This window comes from Calliphora vicina, unplaced genomic scaffold, assembly GCF_958450345.1.
Source record: "Calliphora vicina unplaced genomic scaffold, idCalVici1.1 scaffold_49, whole genome shotgun sequence".
NCBI lineage: Eukaryota > Metazoa > Arthropoda > Insecta > Diptera > Calliphoridae > Calliphora > Calliphora vicina.
This window is the reverse complement of record NW_027052578.1, coordinates 131,759-151,875: the sequence shown is the minus strand read 5'-3', so window position 1 is coordinate 151,875 and position 20,117 is coordinate 131,759. Positions and strand designations below refer to the sequence as shown.

Here is a 20,117-nt window from a genome sequence, read left to right as displayed (position 1 = left end):
CGACTTCATATAAATCGCAATTTTAAAAGGCCATAAAGAGCTAGGAAGCTAATTATTTTTAAATTTGGATTGCATGAGATTGTAGCTTTCTAACAAGGTATAACTTAAGTAGCTAGCATAAATAGTACCCGATATATATACGGGTATATCGGACATTTTTCGCAAAATGTCCCAAAATTACACCAGTTTTTAACGACTTCATATAAATCGCAATTTTAAAAGGCCCTAAAGAGCTAGGAAGCTAATTATTTTTAAATTTGGATTGCATGAGATTGTAGCTTTCTAACAAGGTATAACTTAAGTAGCTAGCATAAATAGTACCCGATATATATGCGGGTATATCGGACATTTTTCGCAAAATGTCCCAAAATTTTTCCATATTTGGATTGCATGAGATTGTAGCTTTCTAACAAGGTATAACTTAAGTAGCTAGCATAAATAGTACCCGATATATATGCGGGTATATCGGACATTTTTCGAAAAATGTCCCAAAATTACCCCAGTTTTTAACGACTTCATATAAATCGCAATTTTAAAAGGCCATAAAGAGCTAGGAAGCTAATTATTTTTAAATTTGGATTGCATGAGATTGTAGCTTTCTAACAAGGTATAACTTAAGTAGCTAGCATAAATAGTACCCGATATATATACGGGTATATCGGACATTTTTCGCAAAATGTCCCAAAATTACACCAGTTTTTAACGACTTCATATAAATCGCAATTTTAAAAGGCCCTAAAGAGCTAGGAAGCTAATTATTTTTAAATTTGGATTGCATGAGATTGTAGCTTTCTAACAAGGTATAACTTAAGTAGCTAGCATAAATAGTACCCGATATATATGCGGGTATATCGGACATTTTTCGCAAAATGTCCCAAAATTACCCCAGTTTTTAACGACTTCATATAAATCGCAATTTTAAAAGGCCATAAAGAGCTAGGAAGCTAATTATTTTTAAATTTAGATTGCATGAGATTGTAGCTTTCTAACAAGGTATAACCTAAGTAGCTAGCATAAATAGTACCCGATATATATGCGGGTATATCGGACATTTTTCGCAAAATGTCCCAAAATTACCCCAGTTTTTAACGACTTCATATAAATCGCAATTTTAAAAGGCCATAAAGAGCTAGGAAGCTAATTATTTTTAAATTTGGATTGCATGAGATTGTAGCTTTCTAACAAGGTATAACTTAAGTAGCTAGCATAAATAGTACCCGATATATATGCGGGTATATCGGACATTTTTCGCAAAATGTCCCAAAATTACACCAGTTTTTAACGACTTCATATAAATCGCAATTTTAAAAGGCCCTAAAGAGCTAGGAAGCTAATTATTTTTAAATTTGGATTGCATGAGATTGTAGCTTTCTAACAAGGTATAACTTAAGTAGCTAGCATAAATAGTACCCGATATATATGCGGGTATATCGGACATTTTTCGCAAAATGTCCCAAAATTACACCAGTTTTTAACGACTTCATATAAATCGCAATTTTAAAAGGCCCTAAAGAGTTAGGAAGCTAATTTTTTTTCATATTTGGATTGCATGAGATTGTAGCTTTCTAACAAGGTATAACTTAAGTAGCTAGCATAAATAGTACCCGATATGTATGCGGGTATATCGGACATTTTTCGAAAAATGTCACAAAATTACCCCAGTTTCTAACGACTTCATATAAATCGCAATTCTAAAGGCCGCTAAAAAGTTAGGAAGCTAAATTTTTTCCATATTTGGATTGCATGAGATTGTAGCTTTCTAACAAGGTATAACTTAAGTAGCTAGCATAAATAGTACCCGATATATATGCGGGTATATCGGACATTTTTCGAAAAATGTCCCAAAATTACCCCAGTTTTTAACGACTTCATATAAATCGCAATTTTAAAAGGCCATAAAGAGCTAGGAAGCTAATTATTTTTAAATTTGGATTGCATGAGATTGTAGCTTTCTAACAAGGTATAACTTAAGCAGCTAGCATAAATAGTACCCGATATATATACGGGTATATCGGACATTTTTCGCAAAATGTCCCAAAATTACACCAGTTTTTAACGACTTCATATAAATCGCAATTTTAAAAGGCCCTAAAGAGCTAGGAAGCTAATTATTTTTAAATTTGGATTGCATGAGATTGTAGCTTTCTAACAAGGTATAACTTAAGTAGCTAGCATAAATAGTACCCGATATATATGCGGGTATATCGGACATTTTTCGCAAAATGTCCCAAAATTACCCCAGTTTTTAACGACTTCATATAAATCGCAATTTTAAAAGGCCATAAAGAGCTAGGAAGCTAATTATTTTTAAATTTAGATTGCATGAGATTGTAGCTTTCTAACAAGGTATAACTTAAGTAGCTAGCATAAATAGTACCCGATATATATGCGGGTATATCGGACATTTTTCGTAAAATGTCCCAAAATGACCCCAGTTTTTAACGACTTCATATAAATCGCAATTTTAAAAGGCCATAAAGAGCTAGGAAGCTAATTATTTTTAAATTTGGATTGCATGAGATTGTAGCTTTCTAACAAGGTATAACTTAAGTAGCTAGCATAAATAGTACCCGATATATATGCGGGTATATCGGACATTTTTCGCAAAATGTCCCAAAATTACACCAGTTTTTAACGACTTCATATAAATCGCAATTTTAAAAGGCCCTAAAAAGCTAGGAAGCTAATTATTTTTAAATTTGGATTGCATGAAATTGTAGCTTTCTAACAAGGTATAACTTAAGTAGCTAGCATAAATAGTACCCGATATATATGCGGGTATATCGGACATTTTTCGCAAAATGTCCCAAAATTACACCAGTTTTTAACGACTTCATATAAATCGCAATTTTAAAAGGCCCTAAAGAGCTAGGAAACTCATTTTTTTATATTTGGATTGCATGAGATTGTAGCTTTCTAACAAGGTATAACTTAAGTAGCTAGCATAAATAGTACCCGATATATATGCGGGTATATCAGACATTTTTCGAAAAATGTCCCAAAATTACCCCAGTTTTTAACGACTTCATATAAATCGCAATTCTAAAGGCCGGTAAAGAGCTAGGAAACTCATTTTTTTATATTTGGATTGCATGGGATTGTAGCTTTCTAACAAGGTATAACTTAAGTAGCTAGCATAAATAGTACCCGATATATATGCGGGTATATCGGACATTTTTCGCAAAATGTCCCAAAATTACCCCAGTTTTTAACGACTTCATATAAATCGCAATTTTAAAAGGCCATAAAGAGCTAGGAAGCTAATTATTTTTAAATTTAGATTGCATGAGATTGTAGCTTTCTAACAAGGTATAACCTAAGTAGCTAGCATAAATAGTACCCGATATATATGCGGGTATATCGGACATTTTTCGCAAAATGTCCCAAAATTACCCCAGTTTTTAACGACTTCATATAAATCGCAATTTTAAAAGGCCATAAAGAGCTAGGAAGCTAATTATTTTTAAATTTGGATTGCATGAGATTGTAGCTTTCTAACAAGGTATAACTTAAGTAGCTAGCATAAATAGTACCCGATATATATGCGGGTATATCGGACATTTTTCGCAAAATGTCCCAAAATTACACCAGTTTTTAACGACTTCATATAAATCGCAATTTTAAAAGGCCCTAAAGAGCTAGGAAGCTAATTATTTTTAAATTTGGATTGCATGAGATTGTAGCTTTCTAACAAGGTATAACTTAAGTAGCTAGCATAAATAGTACCCGATATATATGCGGGTATATCGGACATTTTTCGCAAAATGTCCCAAAATTACACCAGTTTTTAACGACTTCATATAAATCGCAATTTTAAAAGGCCCTAAAGAGCTAGGAAGCTAATTATTTTTAAATTTGGATTGCATGAGATTGTAGCTTTCTAACAAGGTATAACTTAAGTAGGTAGCATAAATAGTACCCGATATATATGCGGGTATATCGGACATTTTTCGCAAAATGTCCCAAAATTACACCAGTTTTTAACGACTTCATATAAATCGCAATTTTAAAAGGCCCTAAAGAGTTAGGAAGCTAATTTTTTTTCATATTTGGATTGCATGAGATTGTAGCTTTCTAACAAGGTATAACTTAAGTAGCTAGCATAAATAGTACCCGATATGTATGCGGGTATATCGGACATTTTTCGAAAAATGTCACAAAATTACCCCAGTTTCTAACGACTTCATATAAATCGCAATTCTAAAGGCCGCTAAAAAGTTAGGAAGCTAAATTTTTTCCATATTTGGATTGCATGAGATTGTAGCTTTCTAACAAGGTATAACTTAAGTAGCTAGCATAAATAGTACCCGATATATATGCGGGTATATCGGACATTTTTCGAAAAATGTCCCAAAATTACCCCAGTTTTTAACGACTTCATATAAATCGCAATTTTAAAAGGCCATAAAGAGCTAGGAAGCTAATTATTTTTAAATTTGGATTGCATGAGATTGTAGCTTTCTAACAAGGTATAACTTAAGCAGCTAGCATAAATAGTACCCGATATATATACGGGTATATCGGACATTTTTCGCAAAATGTCCCAAAATTACACCAGTTTTTAACGACTTCATATAAATCGCAATTTTAAAAGGCCCTAAAGAGCTAGGAAGCTAATTATTTTTAAATTTGGATTGCATGAGATTGTAGCTTTCTAACAAGGTATAACTTAAGTAGCTAGCATAAATAGTACCCGATATATATGCGGGTATATCGGACATTTTTCGCAAAATGTCCCAAAATTACCCCAGTTTTTAACGACTTCATATAAATCGCAATTTTAAAAGGCCATAAAGAGCTAGGAAGCTAATTATTTTTAAATTTAGATTGCATGAGATTGTAGCTTTCTAACAAGGTATAACTTAAGTAGCTAGCATAAATAGTACCCGATATATATGCGGGTATATCGGACATTTTTCGTAAAATGTCCCAAAATGACCCCAGTTTTTAACGACTTCATATAAATCGCAATTTTAAAAGGCCATAAAGAGCTAGGAAGCTAATTATTTTTAAATTTGGATTGCATGAGATTGTAGCTTTCTAACAAGGTATAACTTAAGTAGCTAGCATAAATAGTACCCGATATATATGCGGGTATATCGGACATTTTTCGCAAAATGTCCCAAAATTACACCAGTTTTTAACGACTTCATATAAATCGCAATTTTAAAAGGCCCTAAAAAGCTAGGAAGCTAATTATTTTTAAATTTGGATTGCATGAAATTGTAGCTTTCTAACAAGGTATAACTTAAGTAGCTAGCATAAATAGTACCCGATATATATGCGGGTATATCGGACATTTTTCGCAAAATGTCCCAAAATTACACCAGTTTTTAACGACTTCATATAAATCGCAATTTTAAAAGGCCCTAAAGAGCTAGGAAACTCATTTTTTTATATTTGGATTGCATGAGATTGTAGCTTTCTAACAAGGTATAACTTAAGTAGCTAGCATAAATAGTACCCGATATATATGCGGGTATATCAGACATTTTTCGAAAAATGTCCCAAAATTACCCCAGTTTTTAACGACTTCATATAAATCGCAATTCTAAAGGCCGGTAAAGAGCTAGGAAACTCATTTTTTTATATTTGGATTGCATGGGATTGTAGCTTTCTAACAAGGTATAACTTAAGTAGCTAGCATAAATAGTACCCGATATATATGCGGGTATATCGGACATTTTTCGCAAAATGTCCCAAAATTACCCCAGTTTTTAACGACTTCATATAAATCGCAATTTTAAAAGGCCATAAAGAGCTAGGAAGCTAATTATTTTTAAATTTAGATTGCATGAGATTGTAGCTTTCTAACAAGGTATAACCTAAGTAGCTAGCATAAATAGTACCCGATATATATGCGGGTATATCGGACATTTTTCGCAAAATGTCCCAAAATTACCCCAGTTTTTAACGACTTCATATAAATCGCAATTTTAAAAGGCCATAAAGAGCTAGGAAGCTAATTATTTTTAAATTTGGATTGCATGAGATTGTAGCTTTCTAACAAGGTATAACTTAAGTAGCTAGCATAAATAGTACCCGATATATATGCGGGTATATCGGACATTTTTCGCAAAATGTCCCAAAATTACACCAGTTTTTAACGACTTCATATAAATCGCAATTTTAAAAGGCCCTAAAGAGCTAGGAAGCTAATTATTTTTAAATTTGGATTGCATGAGATTGTAGCTTTCTAACAAGGTATAACTTAAGTAGCTAGCATAAATAGTACCCGATATATATGCGGGTATATCGGACATTTTTCGCAAAATGTCCCAAAATTACACCAGTTTTTAACGACTTCATATAAATCGCAATTTTAAAAGGCCCTAAAGAGTTAGGAAGCTGATTTTTTTTCATATTTGGATTGCATGAGATTGTAGCTTTCTAACAAGGTATAACTTAAGTAGCTAGCATAAATAGTACCCGATATGTATGCGGGTATATCGGACATTTTTCGAAAAATGTCACAAAATTACCCCAGTTTCTAACGACTTCATATAAATCGCAATTCTAAAGGCCGCTAAAAAGTTAGGAAGCTAAATTTTTTCCATATTTGGATTGCATGAGATTGTAGCTTTCTAACAAGATATAACTTAAGTAGCTAGCATAAATAGTACCCGATATATATGCGGGTATATCGGACATTTTTCGAAAAATGTCCCAAAATTACCCCAGTTTTTAACGACTTCATATAAATCGCAATTTTAAAAGGCCATAAAGAGCTAGGAAGCTAATTATTTTCATATTTGGATTGCATGAGATTGTAGCTTTCTAACAAGATATAACTTAAGTAGCTAGCATAAATAGTACCCGATATATATGCGGGTATATCGGACATTTTTCGAAAAATGTCCCAAAATTACCCCAGTTTTTAACGACTTCATATAAATCGCAATTTTAAAAGGCCATAAAGAGCTAGGAAGCTAATTATTTTTAAATTTGGATTGCATGAGATTGTAGCTTTCTAACAAGGTATAACTTAAGTAGCTAGCATAAATAGTACCCGATATATATACGGGTATATCGGACATTTTTCGCAAAATGTCCCAAAATTACACCAGTTTTTAACGACTTCATATAAATCGCAATTTTAAAAGGCCCTAAAGAGCTAGGAAGCTAATTATTTTTAAATTTGGATTGCATGAGATTGTAGCTTTCTAACAAGGTATAACTTAAGTAGCTAGCATAAATAGTACCCGATATATATGCGGGTATATCGGACATTTTTCGCAAAATGTCCCAAAATTACCCCAGTTTTTAACGACTTCATATAAATCGCAATTTTAAAAGGCCATAAAGAGCTAGGAAGCTAATTATTTTTAAATTTAGATTGCATGAGATTGTAGCTTTCTAACAAGGTATAACTTAAGTAGCTAGCATAAATAGTACCCGATATATATGCGGGTATATCAGACATTTTTCGTAAAATGTCCCAAAATTACCCCAGTTTTTAACGACTTCATATAAATCGCAATTTTAAAAGGCCATAAAGAGCTAGGAAGCTAATTATTTTTAATTTTGGATTGCATGAGATTGTAGCTTTCTAACAAGGTATAACTTAAGTAGCTAGCATAAATAGTACCCGATATATATGCGGGTATATCGGACATTTTTCGCAAAATGTCCCAAAATTACACCAGTTTTTAACGACTTCATATAAATCGCAATTTTAAAAGGCCCTAAAAAGCTAGGAAGCTAATTATTTTTAAATTTGGATTGCATGAGATTGTAGCTTTCTAACAAGGTATAACTTAAGTAGGTAGCATAAATAGTACCCGATATATATGCGGGTATATCGGACATTTTTCGCAAAATGTCCCAAAATTACACCAGTTTTTAACGACTTCATATAAATCGCAATTTTAAAAGGCCCTAAAGAGTTAGGAAGCTAATTTTTTTTCATATTTGGATTGCATGAGATTGTAGCTTTCTAACAAGGTATAACTTAAGTAGCTAGCATAAATAGTACCCGATATATATGCGGGTATATCGGACATTTTTCGAAAAATGTCACAAAATTACCCCAGTTTTTAACGACTTCATATAAATCGCAATTCTAAAGGCCGCTAAAGAGTTAGGAAGCTAAATTTTTTTCATATTTGGATTGCATGAGATTGTAGCTTTCTAACAAGGTATAACTTAAGTAGCTAGTATAAATAGTACCCGATATATATGCGGGTATATCGGACATTTTTCGAAAAATGTCCCAAAATTACCCCAGTTTTTAACGACTTCATATAAATCGCAATTTTAAAAGGCCATAAAGAGCTAGGAAGCTAATTATTTTTAAATTTGGCTTGCATGAGATTGTAGCTTTCTAACAAGGTATAACTTAAGTAGCTAGCATAAATAGTACCCGATATATATGCGGGTATATCGGACATTTTTCGCAAAATGTCCCAAAATTACACCAGTTTTTAACGACTTCATATAAATCGCAATTTTAAAAGGCCCTAAAGAGCTAGGAAGCTAATTATTTTTAAATTTGGATTGCATGAGATTGTAGCTTTCTAACAAGGTATAACTTAAGTAGCTAGTGTAAATAGTACCCGATATATATGCGGGTATATCGGACATTTTTCGCAAAATGTCCCAAAATTACACCAGTTTTTAACGACTTCATATAAATCGCAATTTTAAAAGGCCCTAAAGAGCTAGGAAACTCATTTTTTTATATTTGGATTGCATGAGATTGTAGCTTTCTAACAAGGTATAACTTAAGTAGCTAGCATAAATAGTACCCGATATATATGCGGGTATATCAGACATTTTTCGAAAAATGTCCCAAAATTACCCCAGTTTTTAACGACTTCATATAAATCGCAATTCTAAAGGCCGGTAAAGAGCTAGGAAACTCATTTTTTTATATTTGGATTGCATGGGATTGTAGCTTTCTAACAAGGTATAACTTAAGTAGCTAGCATAAATAGTACCCGATATATATGCGGGTATATCGGACATTTTTCGCAAAATGTCCCAAAATTACCCCAGTTTTTAACGACTTCATATAAATCGCAATTTTAAAAGGCCATAAAGAGCTAGGAAGCTAATTATTTTTAAATTTAGATTGCATGAGATTGTAGCTTTCTAACAAGGTATAACCTAAGTAGCTAGCATAAATAGTACCCGATATATATGCGGGTATATCGGACATTTTTCGAAAAATGTCCCAAAATTACCCCAGTTTTTAACGACTTCATATAAATCGCAATTTTAAAAGGCCATAAAGAGCTAGGAAGCTAATTATTTTTAAATTTGGATTGCATGAGATTGTAGCTTTCTAACAAGGTATAACTTAAGTAGCTAGCATAAATAGTACCCGATATATATGCGGGTATATCGGACATTTTTCGCAAAATGTCCCAAAATTACACCAGTTTTTAACGACTTCATATAAATCGCAATTTTAAAAGGCCCTAAGAGCTAGGAAGCTAATTATTTTTAAATTTGGATTGCATGAGATTGTAGCTTTCTAACAAGGTATAACTTAAGTAGCTAGCATAAATAGTACCCGATATATATGCGGGTATATCGGACATTTTTCGCAAAATGTCCCAAAATTACACCAGTTTTTAACGACTTCATATAAATCGCAATTTTAAAAGGCCCTAAAGAGTTAGGAAGCTAATTTTTTTTCATATTTGGATTGCATGAGATTGTAGCTTTCTAACAAGGTATAACTTAAGTAGCTAGCATAAATAGTACCCGATATGTATGCGGGTATATCGGACATTTTTCGAAAAATGTCACAAAATTACCCCAGTTTCTAACGACTTCATATAAATCGCAATTCTAAAGGCCGCTAAAAAGTTAGGAAGCTAAATTTTTTCCATATTTGGATTGCATGAGATTGTAGCTTTCTAACAAGGTATAACTTAAGTAGCTAGCATAAATAGTACCCGATATATATGCGGGTATATCGGACATTTTTCGAAAAATGTCCCAAAATTACCCCAGTTTTTAACGACTTCATATAAATCGCAATTTTAAAAGGCCATAAAGAGCTAGGAGCTAATTATTTTTAAATTTGGATTGCATGAGATTGTAGCTTTCTAACAAGGTATAACTTAAGTAGCTAGCGTAAATAGTACCCGATATATATACGGGTATATCGGACATTTTTCGCAAAATGTCCCAAAATTACACCAGTTTTTAACGACTTCATATAAATCGCAATTTTAAAAGGCCCTAAAGAGCTAGGAAGCTAATTATTTTTAAATTTGGATTGCATGAGATTGTAGCTTTCTAACAAGGTATAACTTAAGTAGCTAGCATAAATAGTACCCGATATATATGCGGGTATATCGGACATTTTTCGCAAAATGTCCCAAAATTACCCCAGTTTTTAACGACTTCATATAAATCGCAATTTTAAAAGGCCATAAAGAGCTAGGAAGCTAATTATTTTTAAATTTAGATTGCATGAGATTGTAGCTTTCTAACAAGGTATAACTTAAGTAGCTAGCATAAATAGTACCCGATATATATGCGGGTATATCAGACATTTTTCGTAAAATGTCCCAAAATTACCCCAGTTTTTAACGACTTCATATAAATCGCAATTTTAAAAGGCCATAAAGAGCTAGGAAGGTATAACTTAAGTAGCTAGCATAAATAGTACCCGATATATATGCGGGTATATCGGACATTTTTCGCAAAATGTCCCAAAATTACACCAGTTTTTAACGACTTCATATAAATCGCAATTTTAAAAGGCCCTAAAAAGCTAGGAAGCTAATTATTTTTAAATTTGGATTGCATGAGATTGTAGCTTTCTAACAAGGTATAACTTAAGTAGCTAGCATAAATAGTACCCGATATATATGCGGGTATATCGGACATTTTTCGCAAAATGTCCCAAAATTACACCAGTTTTTAACGACTTCATATAAATCGCAATTCTAAAGGCCGCTAAAGAGTTAGGAAGCTAAATTTTTTTCATATTTGGATTGCATGAGATTGTAGCTTTCTAACAAGGTATAACTTAAGTAGCTAGTATAAATAGTACCCGATATATATGCGGGTATATCGGACATTTTTCGAAAAATGTCCCAAAATTACCCCAGTTTTTAACGACTTCATATAAATCGCAATTTTAAAAGGCCATAAAGAGCTAGGAAGCTAATTATTTTTAAATTTGGCTTGCATGAGATTGTAGCTTTCTAACAAGGTATAACTTAAGTAGCTAGCATAAATAGTACCCGATATATATGCGGGTATATCGGACATTTTTCGCAAAATGTCCCAAAATTACACCAGTTTTTAACGACTTCATATAAATCGCAATTTTAAAAGGCCCTAAAGAGCTAGGAAGCTAATTATTTTTAAATTTGGATTGCATGAGATTGTAGCTTTCTAACAAGGTATAACTTAAGTAGCTAGCATAAATAGTACCCGATATATATGCGGGTATATCGGACATTTTTCGCAAAATGTCCCAAAATTACACCAGTTTTTAACGACTTCATATAAATCGCAATTTTAAAAGGCCCTAAAGAGTTAGGAAGCTAATTTTTTTTCATATTTGGATTGCATGAGATTGTAGCTTTCTAACAAGGTATAACTTAAGTAGCTAGCTTAAATAGTGCCCGATATATATGCAGGTATATCGGAAATTTATCGAAAAATGTCCCAAAATTACCCCAGTTTTTAACGACTTCATATAAATCGCAATTTTGAAAGGCCATAAAGAGCTAGGAAGCTAATTATTTTTAAATTTGGATTGCATGAGATTGTAGCTTTCTAAAAAGGTATAACTTAAGTAGCTAGCATAAATAGTACCCGATATATATGCGGGTATATCGGACATTTTTCGCAAAATGTCCCAAAATTACACCAGTTTTTAACGACTTCATATAAATCGCAATTTTAAAAGGCCCTAAAGAGTTAGGAAGCTAAATTTTTTTCATATTTGGATTGCATGAGATTGTAGCTTTCTAACAAGGTAGCTTAAGTAGCTAGCATAAATAGTACCCGATATATATGCGGGTATATCGGACATTTTTCGAAAAATGTCACAAAATTACCCCAGTTTTTAACGACTTCATATAAATCGCAATTCTAAAGGCCGCTAAAGAGCTAGGAAACTCATTTTTTTATATTTGGATTGCATGAGATTGTAGCTTTCTAACAAGGTAAAACTTAAGTAGCTAGCATAAATAGTACCCGATATATATGCGGGTATATCAGACATTTTTCGAAAAATGTCCCAAAATTACACCAGTTTTTAACGACTTCATATAAATCGCAATTTTAAAAGGCCCTAAAGAGTTAGGAAGCTAAATTTTTTTCATATTTGGATTGCATGAGATTGTAGCTTTCTAACAAGGTAGCTTAAGTAGCTAGCATAAATAGTACCCGATATATATGCGGGTATATCGGACATTTTTCGAAAAATGTCACAAAATTACCCCAGTTTTTAACGACTTCATATAAATCGCAATTCTAAAGGCCGCTAAAGAGCTAGGAAACTCATTTTTTTATATTTGGATTGCATGAGATTGTAGCTTTCTAACAAGGTATAACTTAAGTAGCTAGCATAAATAGTACCCGATATATATGCGGGTATATCGGAAATTTTTCGAAAAATGTTCCAAAATTACCCCAGTTTTTAACGACTTCATATAAATCGCAATTCTAAAGGCCGGTAAAGAGCTAGGAAACTCATTTTTTTAAATTTGGATTGCATGAGATTGTAGCTTTCTGATCGTGGAGCTTGGGAGATATTAACCCAAAGATATGGAAACAAAAGAGTTTTGTTCACAAAATTAGTGGACAAAATATTAGATCAGCCAAGTATTAATAGTGCTTCATCGTCCAGCTTAAAAACTCTATTAGATACAACAATAGAGTGCATACATGCACTGAAAGCCATGAACATCAATTTGGGAGACGCTGATCCAATAATTGCCAGAATTGTTATTCGAAAATTGGATAAGGAAAGTCTGCTTCTATATGAGCAGAACACAAAAAAATCAAGGGAGATCCAGGAGCTAAGAGATGTGCTGGAGTTTCTCGAGCAGCATTACCAAGCGTTAGAAGCCTCAACAACTAAAAAACAACAATACAACTTTAGCAAACAAAACATCAGATCTACATCACTGTTTACAGAAAAACGCAGTTGTTATTTTTGTAAAAAACCAGGTCACGAAATCTACTCATGCAAAAAATTTTTGGAGCTGACCGTTACAGAAAGACATTCATGGGTAAAATCTAAAAACTTGTGCTACAATTGCCTTAAGCACAAAACAGACAAAAAATGTTTAAGTGAAAGCAAATGTCAAAAATGTGGGTTGTATCATCATACACTTATTCATTTTGAAAAGCAGCGAGTTAATTCAACGATGAGCACGAACACATTGAGCAGCGTTTTGCTAGCTACAGCCCAAGTGCGGGTAAAATCCTTACATCAAGAATATATAACATTACGGGCTTTAATTGATCAAGGTTCGCAGATAACCTCTATAAGCGAAGAAGCAGCACAAATCCTCCAATTACCCAGGAAGAAAACTGAGGTTAAACTACAAGGCCTGGGACAAACAGTGGTAGGAGTTGCAAAAGCAAAAATAAACTTAGAAATACATCCGAGATTTCTAAGCAACGAGATGATAACAGCAGAGGCATTAATATTACCAAAATTAGTGGCAACTCATCCCGATGTATCATTTAATTATGATGTGCAAAAATGGAAAAACTTCAATTTAGCAGATCCCAATTTCAACAAAGCAGATAGAATTGATATTGTTATTGGTGCCGACTTATTCTCGCAAATATTGGAAGACGGTGTACATCGTGAAGAGAAAATTCTTGGGCAAAACACTAAGTTGGGTTGGATTCTATCTGGCGTGATCCGAGTAAACCATAAAAGCAATACAAAATCAGTAGCTACTACCAACATTGAAAGGTTCTGGGAAATCGAGGAAATAGAGGAGGAAAATTCCCTAGACGAGGAAGATAAATGCCTAAAACTATATTCTGAAACAACAAGAAGAGATGAAGATGGTAAATTTATCGTAAGACTACCATTTTTAGAAGATTGCGAGCTTGGCGATTCTTACAAGAGGGCGATGGCTCGATTGATGAGTCTAGAGAGGCGGCTAAAAGAAAATCCATTACTAAACAACGAATACTGCAAAATAATGGAAGAATTGCTATCAATGGGCCATATGAAGAAAGTAGATCCAAGCTGTAATGGTAAATACTACTTACCTCATCAAGCGGTAGTACGAGAAAGTAGCTTAACTACAAAAGTAAGAGTGGTATTCGATGCTTCTTCCAAAACTACCAACGGTAAAAGCTTAAACGACATATTGCAAGTAGGTCCCAAGCTACAAAAAGATATATTTGACATCATTACGAAATGGAGGTCATGGAAATATGTAATATCTTCTGATGTGGAGAAAATGTTTCGCCAAATAAAAATTGATACACCTGATCAAGAATACCAATATGTTTTGTGGAGGAAGAATCCAAGCAATCCAATTGAACAATACAAATTAACAACTGTAACGTATGGTACCAGTTCAGCACTCTTTTTGGCAATTAGAACATTAATTGAAATTGCCAATCATTGTAAAGATGAAGATATTTCTAGCAGAATAAAAGAAGACTTTTACATGGACGATTTACTAACTGGAGCAGATACAATCCAAGATTGTAAGAAGATACGAGAAGCAATATCCAACCACTTAGATAAATTTGGGTTTCATTTGCGTAAATGGATATCCAACAATGGTCAGATAATAAAAACTGACAACTTTGAAAATAATGAGGTGCTAAACATACAAGAAGATGCATGTTTGAAAACATTGGGTTTGCAATGGAACCCTAAGACGGATAATTTTACATTCAACATGCAAATCGAGGATGATCTTAAAATTACGAAACGGATTGTGTTATCACGTATCGCAAGGATATTCGATCCATTAGGATGGTTAACACCGATTACGGTAACGGCAAAATTGTTTATACAACATTTGTGGAAATTGCAATCAGACTGGGATGAACCATTGGATAAAGATCTCAGTAAAATTTGGAAATCGTTTGTTCAAAACTTGCCAGCGCTGACAAACATAAAAATAAATCGATGGATTCAACGATCAAACGGGACACCATTACAATTGCATGGGTTTGCAGATGCATCTGAAAAGGCTTATGCTGCTGTGGTTTATGCAAAAGTTGGCTCAACAATTACAATAGTAGCCGCAAAAAGCAAAGTAAACCCCATAAAAAACAAGAAGACTCTGCCTAAATTGGAATTGTGTGCAGCGCATCTGTTAGCGAGATTATTGCATAAAATCAAGTACAAAATCAACGCAGGTGCAGACATTTATGCATGGAGTGATTCTATGATCACATTATCATGGATAAGAAAGCCTAATAGCAAAGAGAAATTCATAAGAACAAGAGTTTCCGAAATAAATCAATGTTTGCCAAATGTGAAATGGGGCTATGTAAAATCTAAAGAAAATCCAGCTGATATCGGATCAAGAGGCATTAATCCAGAAAAACTTGAAAGCTGTTCCCTTTGGTGGTGTGGTCCGGAATGGCTCAAAAAAAGATAAAAATAATTGGCCATCAGAAGATCCTGATGTCAAGGTGGTTGCAGTGACGAAGATATCGAAGACGTCATACTTTCATGATGTTGTAAGCAGAATCTCATCTTTTAGGAAGATGAAAAGAATATTTGCTTACGTGATTAGATTCGTAGAGAAAATGAAAGGAAATAGAAACTTCCCTACTTATTTAACAGTGCAAGAATTAAATAAAGCCGAAGTTATCATAATAAAAGTCCATCAGGAGGTATACCTGGCAAACGAATTATTACAAATAAAAAACAATAATGCAGTAGATCACCGTAGTAGAATGGCATCGCTTAATCCTTTCTTAGACGAACATGGTGTAATTAGAGTTGGAGGTCGATTGGAATTTTCGAGTATGGCATACAACAGGAAACATCCGATAATCATAGAGAAATCGCCGTTAGCAGATTCAATTGTAAGTGAAACACATAAAATGACACTTCACGGGGGCAACAGACTGGTTGAAAATATAATCAGAAGAAATTTCTGGATTATAGATCTAAAAAACAGGATCAAGAAATGCATTCGAAGCTGCGTTAAATGCATTCGATACAAACAGGAGCAACATCACCAGTTAATGGGTTTACTTCCTTCTTATAGAGTAAACGTTTCTCAGCCTTTTGCTCATTGTGGCATAGATTATGCTGGACCCATCCAAATTAAATGTTCCAATGGACGGGGTCAAAAATCCTTCAAAGGATATATCGCCGTATTTACATGTATGTCGACAAAAGCTGTTCATCTCGAGGCTGTTAGCAGTTTGACCACAGATGCTTTTCTTGCGGCTTTAAAGAGATTTTTTGCCAGAAGAGGCAAAAGCAATCACATGTATTCTGACAATGGTACAAATTTCATAGGCGCTGCTCGACAACTAGACAAAGAATTTGTCGACGCGCTTAAGAATAACTCTACAGTTGCACCTTTATTAGAAGAAGATAAAATACAGTGGCACTTTATTCCCCCGGCAAGTCCTCACTTTGGAGGAATTTGGGAAGCTGCTGTCAAATCAACAAAATATCATCTGAAACGAGTCATAGGTGAAAATCGATTAACTTTCGAGGAATTAAGTACCCTATTATCACAAATCGAAGCAGTTTTAAATTCAAGGCCACTACATCAGCTGGATAATAATACAGATAGTATTGACACGTTGACACCAGGTCATTTTCTAATTGGTCGTCCTATGATGGAGTATCCAGAAAAGAATGATGACCAAAAAATTACCTGTTTAGACAGATGGAAGCTTTTACAAAAGCTTAAAAATCATTTCTGGAGAAAATGGAAAAGTGAGTACCTGAGTTCCTTGCAACAAAGGTCCAAATGGAAGAAGTTATATGACAACTTAGAAAAAGGGCAAGTCGTAATCATTAAGAACGAGGATACACATCCAGCACGATGGCCATTGGGGAGAATTATTGATATTCATCCAGGAAAGGATGATATTGTAAGAGTTGTTACTTTAAAAACAAAGAATGGACTATTGAAAAGGCCAATACATAAGCTGTGTCCATTAGAACATCGGAAGACATGTGGAGAGAAGCAACAGGATATCAACCCAACAGAATCAGCATCAAATGTTACAAGAGTTGTATCATCATCAAATAAAAGTACATCACTAATGCTGTTAACTTTGCTAAGCATGTGCATGGTTTTTACTACCAGAGCTGCAAATGTGACGATGGTGCGAGAGATTAAACCCAACACAGCAATATATTTGGATACTATTAACCAAATAAATGTAGTTTCGTCATCATGGAATCTTGTAATATATTACGAAATGCATCCGTATTTTGAAGTTCTAAGCAGAGCAGCGGAATTATTAAATCATTCCAAAGAAATATGCCCTAAATTAGATACATTCAAAGATCAGTGTTGGTCTGTTATAAGAAATATGGAGTATCCAGTGAATAAGCTGGAAACAAATAATAAATTATTTCTCAGCAATAAAATACGCAAGAGACGAGATGCACCCTTAAAGTTTATAGGATCTCTACACCATGTATTATTTGGCTTGATGGACGAAGACGACCGAGAAAGCTTGGAGAATAATATGCAGAACCTGTTAGCTAATCAGAATGATCTGAAAGCATTATCCAAAAAACAAACTTCAGTGGTGGACTCCACAGTGAACCTACTGAAAAGAACTACTGAAGAAGTTAACCTTAATTTTTCCGAGATGAAGGCTAAAATGGATAACATTAGCTCTACTATGATGGAACGACATTTTGTGTATAGAGAGTCAATAAGATTCTTCATGATTACCAAGCAGCTAAACGACCTAGTCGACGAATGTAACGAAATTCAAAAGGAAGCAATTGATTTACTTCTTAGCGTTAACCATGGAAAGATTCATCCAGTATTAATAAGTCCACAACAGCTGCAAGCCGAAATCACAAAAATCCGAGAATTGATTCCTGAAAAATTTATGCTACCAGGAAAGAACAGTGGTACAGAATTAAAAGAAATTTGGCATCTTTTATCCGGTACTGGAGTATTTGTGGGAAGCCAGCTTGTTATTGATCTTAAAATTCCGCTATTCAACAGGCAGTCATCTCAAATCTACAAAATTATACCTATTCCATTTGTCCAAGATGGTGTAGCATTGATGGCGAGAATGAAAGCTTCGTACATAGTTTACAACTATGAAATAGACTCGTTTCATTTCTTAACTGATGCGGTGCTTAACGAATGTAAAAGAACCTTGGGCAATGAAATAGTATTTTTTTTTTTCTTTTTTTTCTTTCATATTTATTTGCAATCTATTTTACAATAATAAGCAAATTTGTTAAAAATACAATATTACATTTGTTTAAACCCCATTGAGTTTAAAACATATCTTAACAAGTTATATAATAATTAACTTAGTCTTTCTATTTCTAATAGCTATTTATAAAATTTACAAATTTACATATTAACATATTTACAGGTTTGAAAAGTATTTATTGATTAACGTCTAAAAGGCAGGTCCAGTACATGATATCTTTTAAGTCTATTGACCTCATCACTATCGTCTAGTAAGTTTATAGCAAGAACGTTAGAATGATAACTAAGTCGTTTAAGGTAGTTGGAGCTGTATCTATTAATTTCCTGTTTCACTTTAGGCATAGATAAATCTTTATGAATGTTGTCATTAGTGACAAACCAGGGAGCGTCAACTATCATACGAAGAGTTTTCGACTGGTAACGTTGCAGAATTTCAACATTGGAGTTGCTGGCGGTTCCCCATAGTTCTATTCCATATGTCCATACAGGCTTTAATATTGTTTTATAGAGCAAAACTTTGTTTTCTATACTTAATTCCGAGTTACTACCCAGCAACCAGTACATTCGCTTTGTTTTAATATTAAGGTGTTCTTTCTTTACTTTTATGTGGTTTTTCCACGTTAGACGTCTATCCAAGTGAATTCCAAGATATTTTACACAATTCGATTTCGGAATTTGTTGTCTGTCAATATATATAGCTGGACAATCGCCTTTTCTTAGTGCAAATGTGATATGAGATGATTTTTCTGGATTTACACATATGTTCCACTTTTTAAACCAATTTGAAATAACATCAACGTGACACTGTAACATTCTTGAGGCTTCTGTGGGGTTATTGTTACACGCAATTAGAGCAGTATCATCCGCATACGTAGCAATTGTTGTTTCCTCACTTATTGGCATATCTGAGGTGTAAATAGTGTAAAGCACCGGTCCCAGTACACTACCTTGAGGTATTCCAGCTTTTATATCACAAATTTCGGAGAAACTGTCGTTTATCTTAACATAAAAGTGACGATCTTTTATGTATGACATAAGAACAAAATAAAATGGAGCTGGAAGAATATATTTCAACTTGTACAGAAGACCCGGGTGCCATACTCTGTCAAATGCTTGTTTAACATCCAAAAATATCGCTGAGCAGTATTGTTTTCTTTCTAGAGCATTTCTTATAACTTTAACAATACGATGACACTGTTCAGGCGTCCCGTGTTTTTGACGAAAGCCGAATTGATATTCAGGTATTATTTTTTTACTATCCAATATGGTTTGCAATCTTTTCAAGAAAAGTTTTTCAAATATTTTGGAAAGAGAACATAGCAAGCTTATTGGCCTATAAGAATTTATAACATTTTCAGGTTTATTTGGTTTTAGCACCATAACAATTTCTGCACATTTCCATTGCGATGGAAAGTGATGTAGCCTCATTATCGAGTTATAAATTAGAGTAAGAAAAACTATTGCTTTTTTAGAGAACAATTTAATATCTTTAGAACTTATTTTATCATATCCTGGAGTTTTTTTATTGTTCAGTTTGGATATTTCTAATTCAACTTCCCTAGGTGTTATGTGCCTAATAGGAAGATCCATTTGGCATGGAATATCTAAATAGGACGTAATATAGCTTTCTTCATTGTTAAAAGAAAAAGGTTGAAATGTGGATTCAAGATATTGAGAAAAAGCACACGTTTTTTTATGGTCTGATTTGCACCAAGAATCATTAATATCTTTAATGGGTACATTTCTTTTTGTCGGTTTTTTCAGATA

The 20,117-nt window shown here is 33.6% G+C and overlaps 1 protein-coding gene across 1 annotated transcript; it reads left to right on the top strand.

Moving 5' to 3' along the window:
• The first annotated feature begins 12,878 nt into the window (after window positions 1-12,878).
• LOC135963026 (uncharacterized) lies at window positions 12,879-15,569 on the top strand. Its single transcript, XM_065514808.1, has one exon. The coding sequence runs from the start codon at window positions 12,879-12,881 to the stop codon at window positions 15,567-15,569; it is 2,691 nt and encodes an 896-aa protein (XP_065370880.1).
• Window positions 15,570-20,117: the final 4,548 nt, after the last annotated feature.

Excerpts from the sequence above, each read along its gene's own strand:
- LOC135963026 (XM_065514808.1), top strand. The coding sequence starts at position 12,879 with ATGAACATCAATTTGGGAGACGCTGATCCAATAATTGCCAGAATTGTT.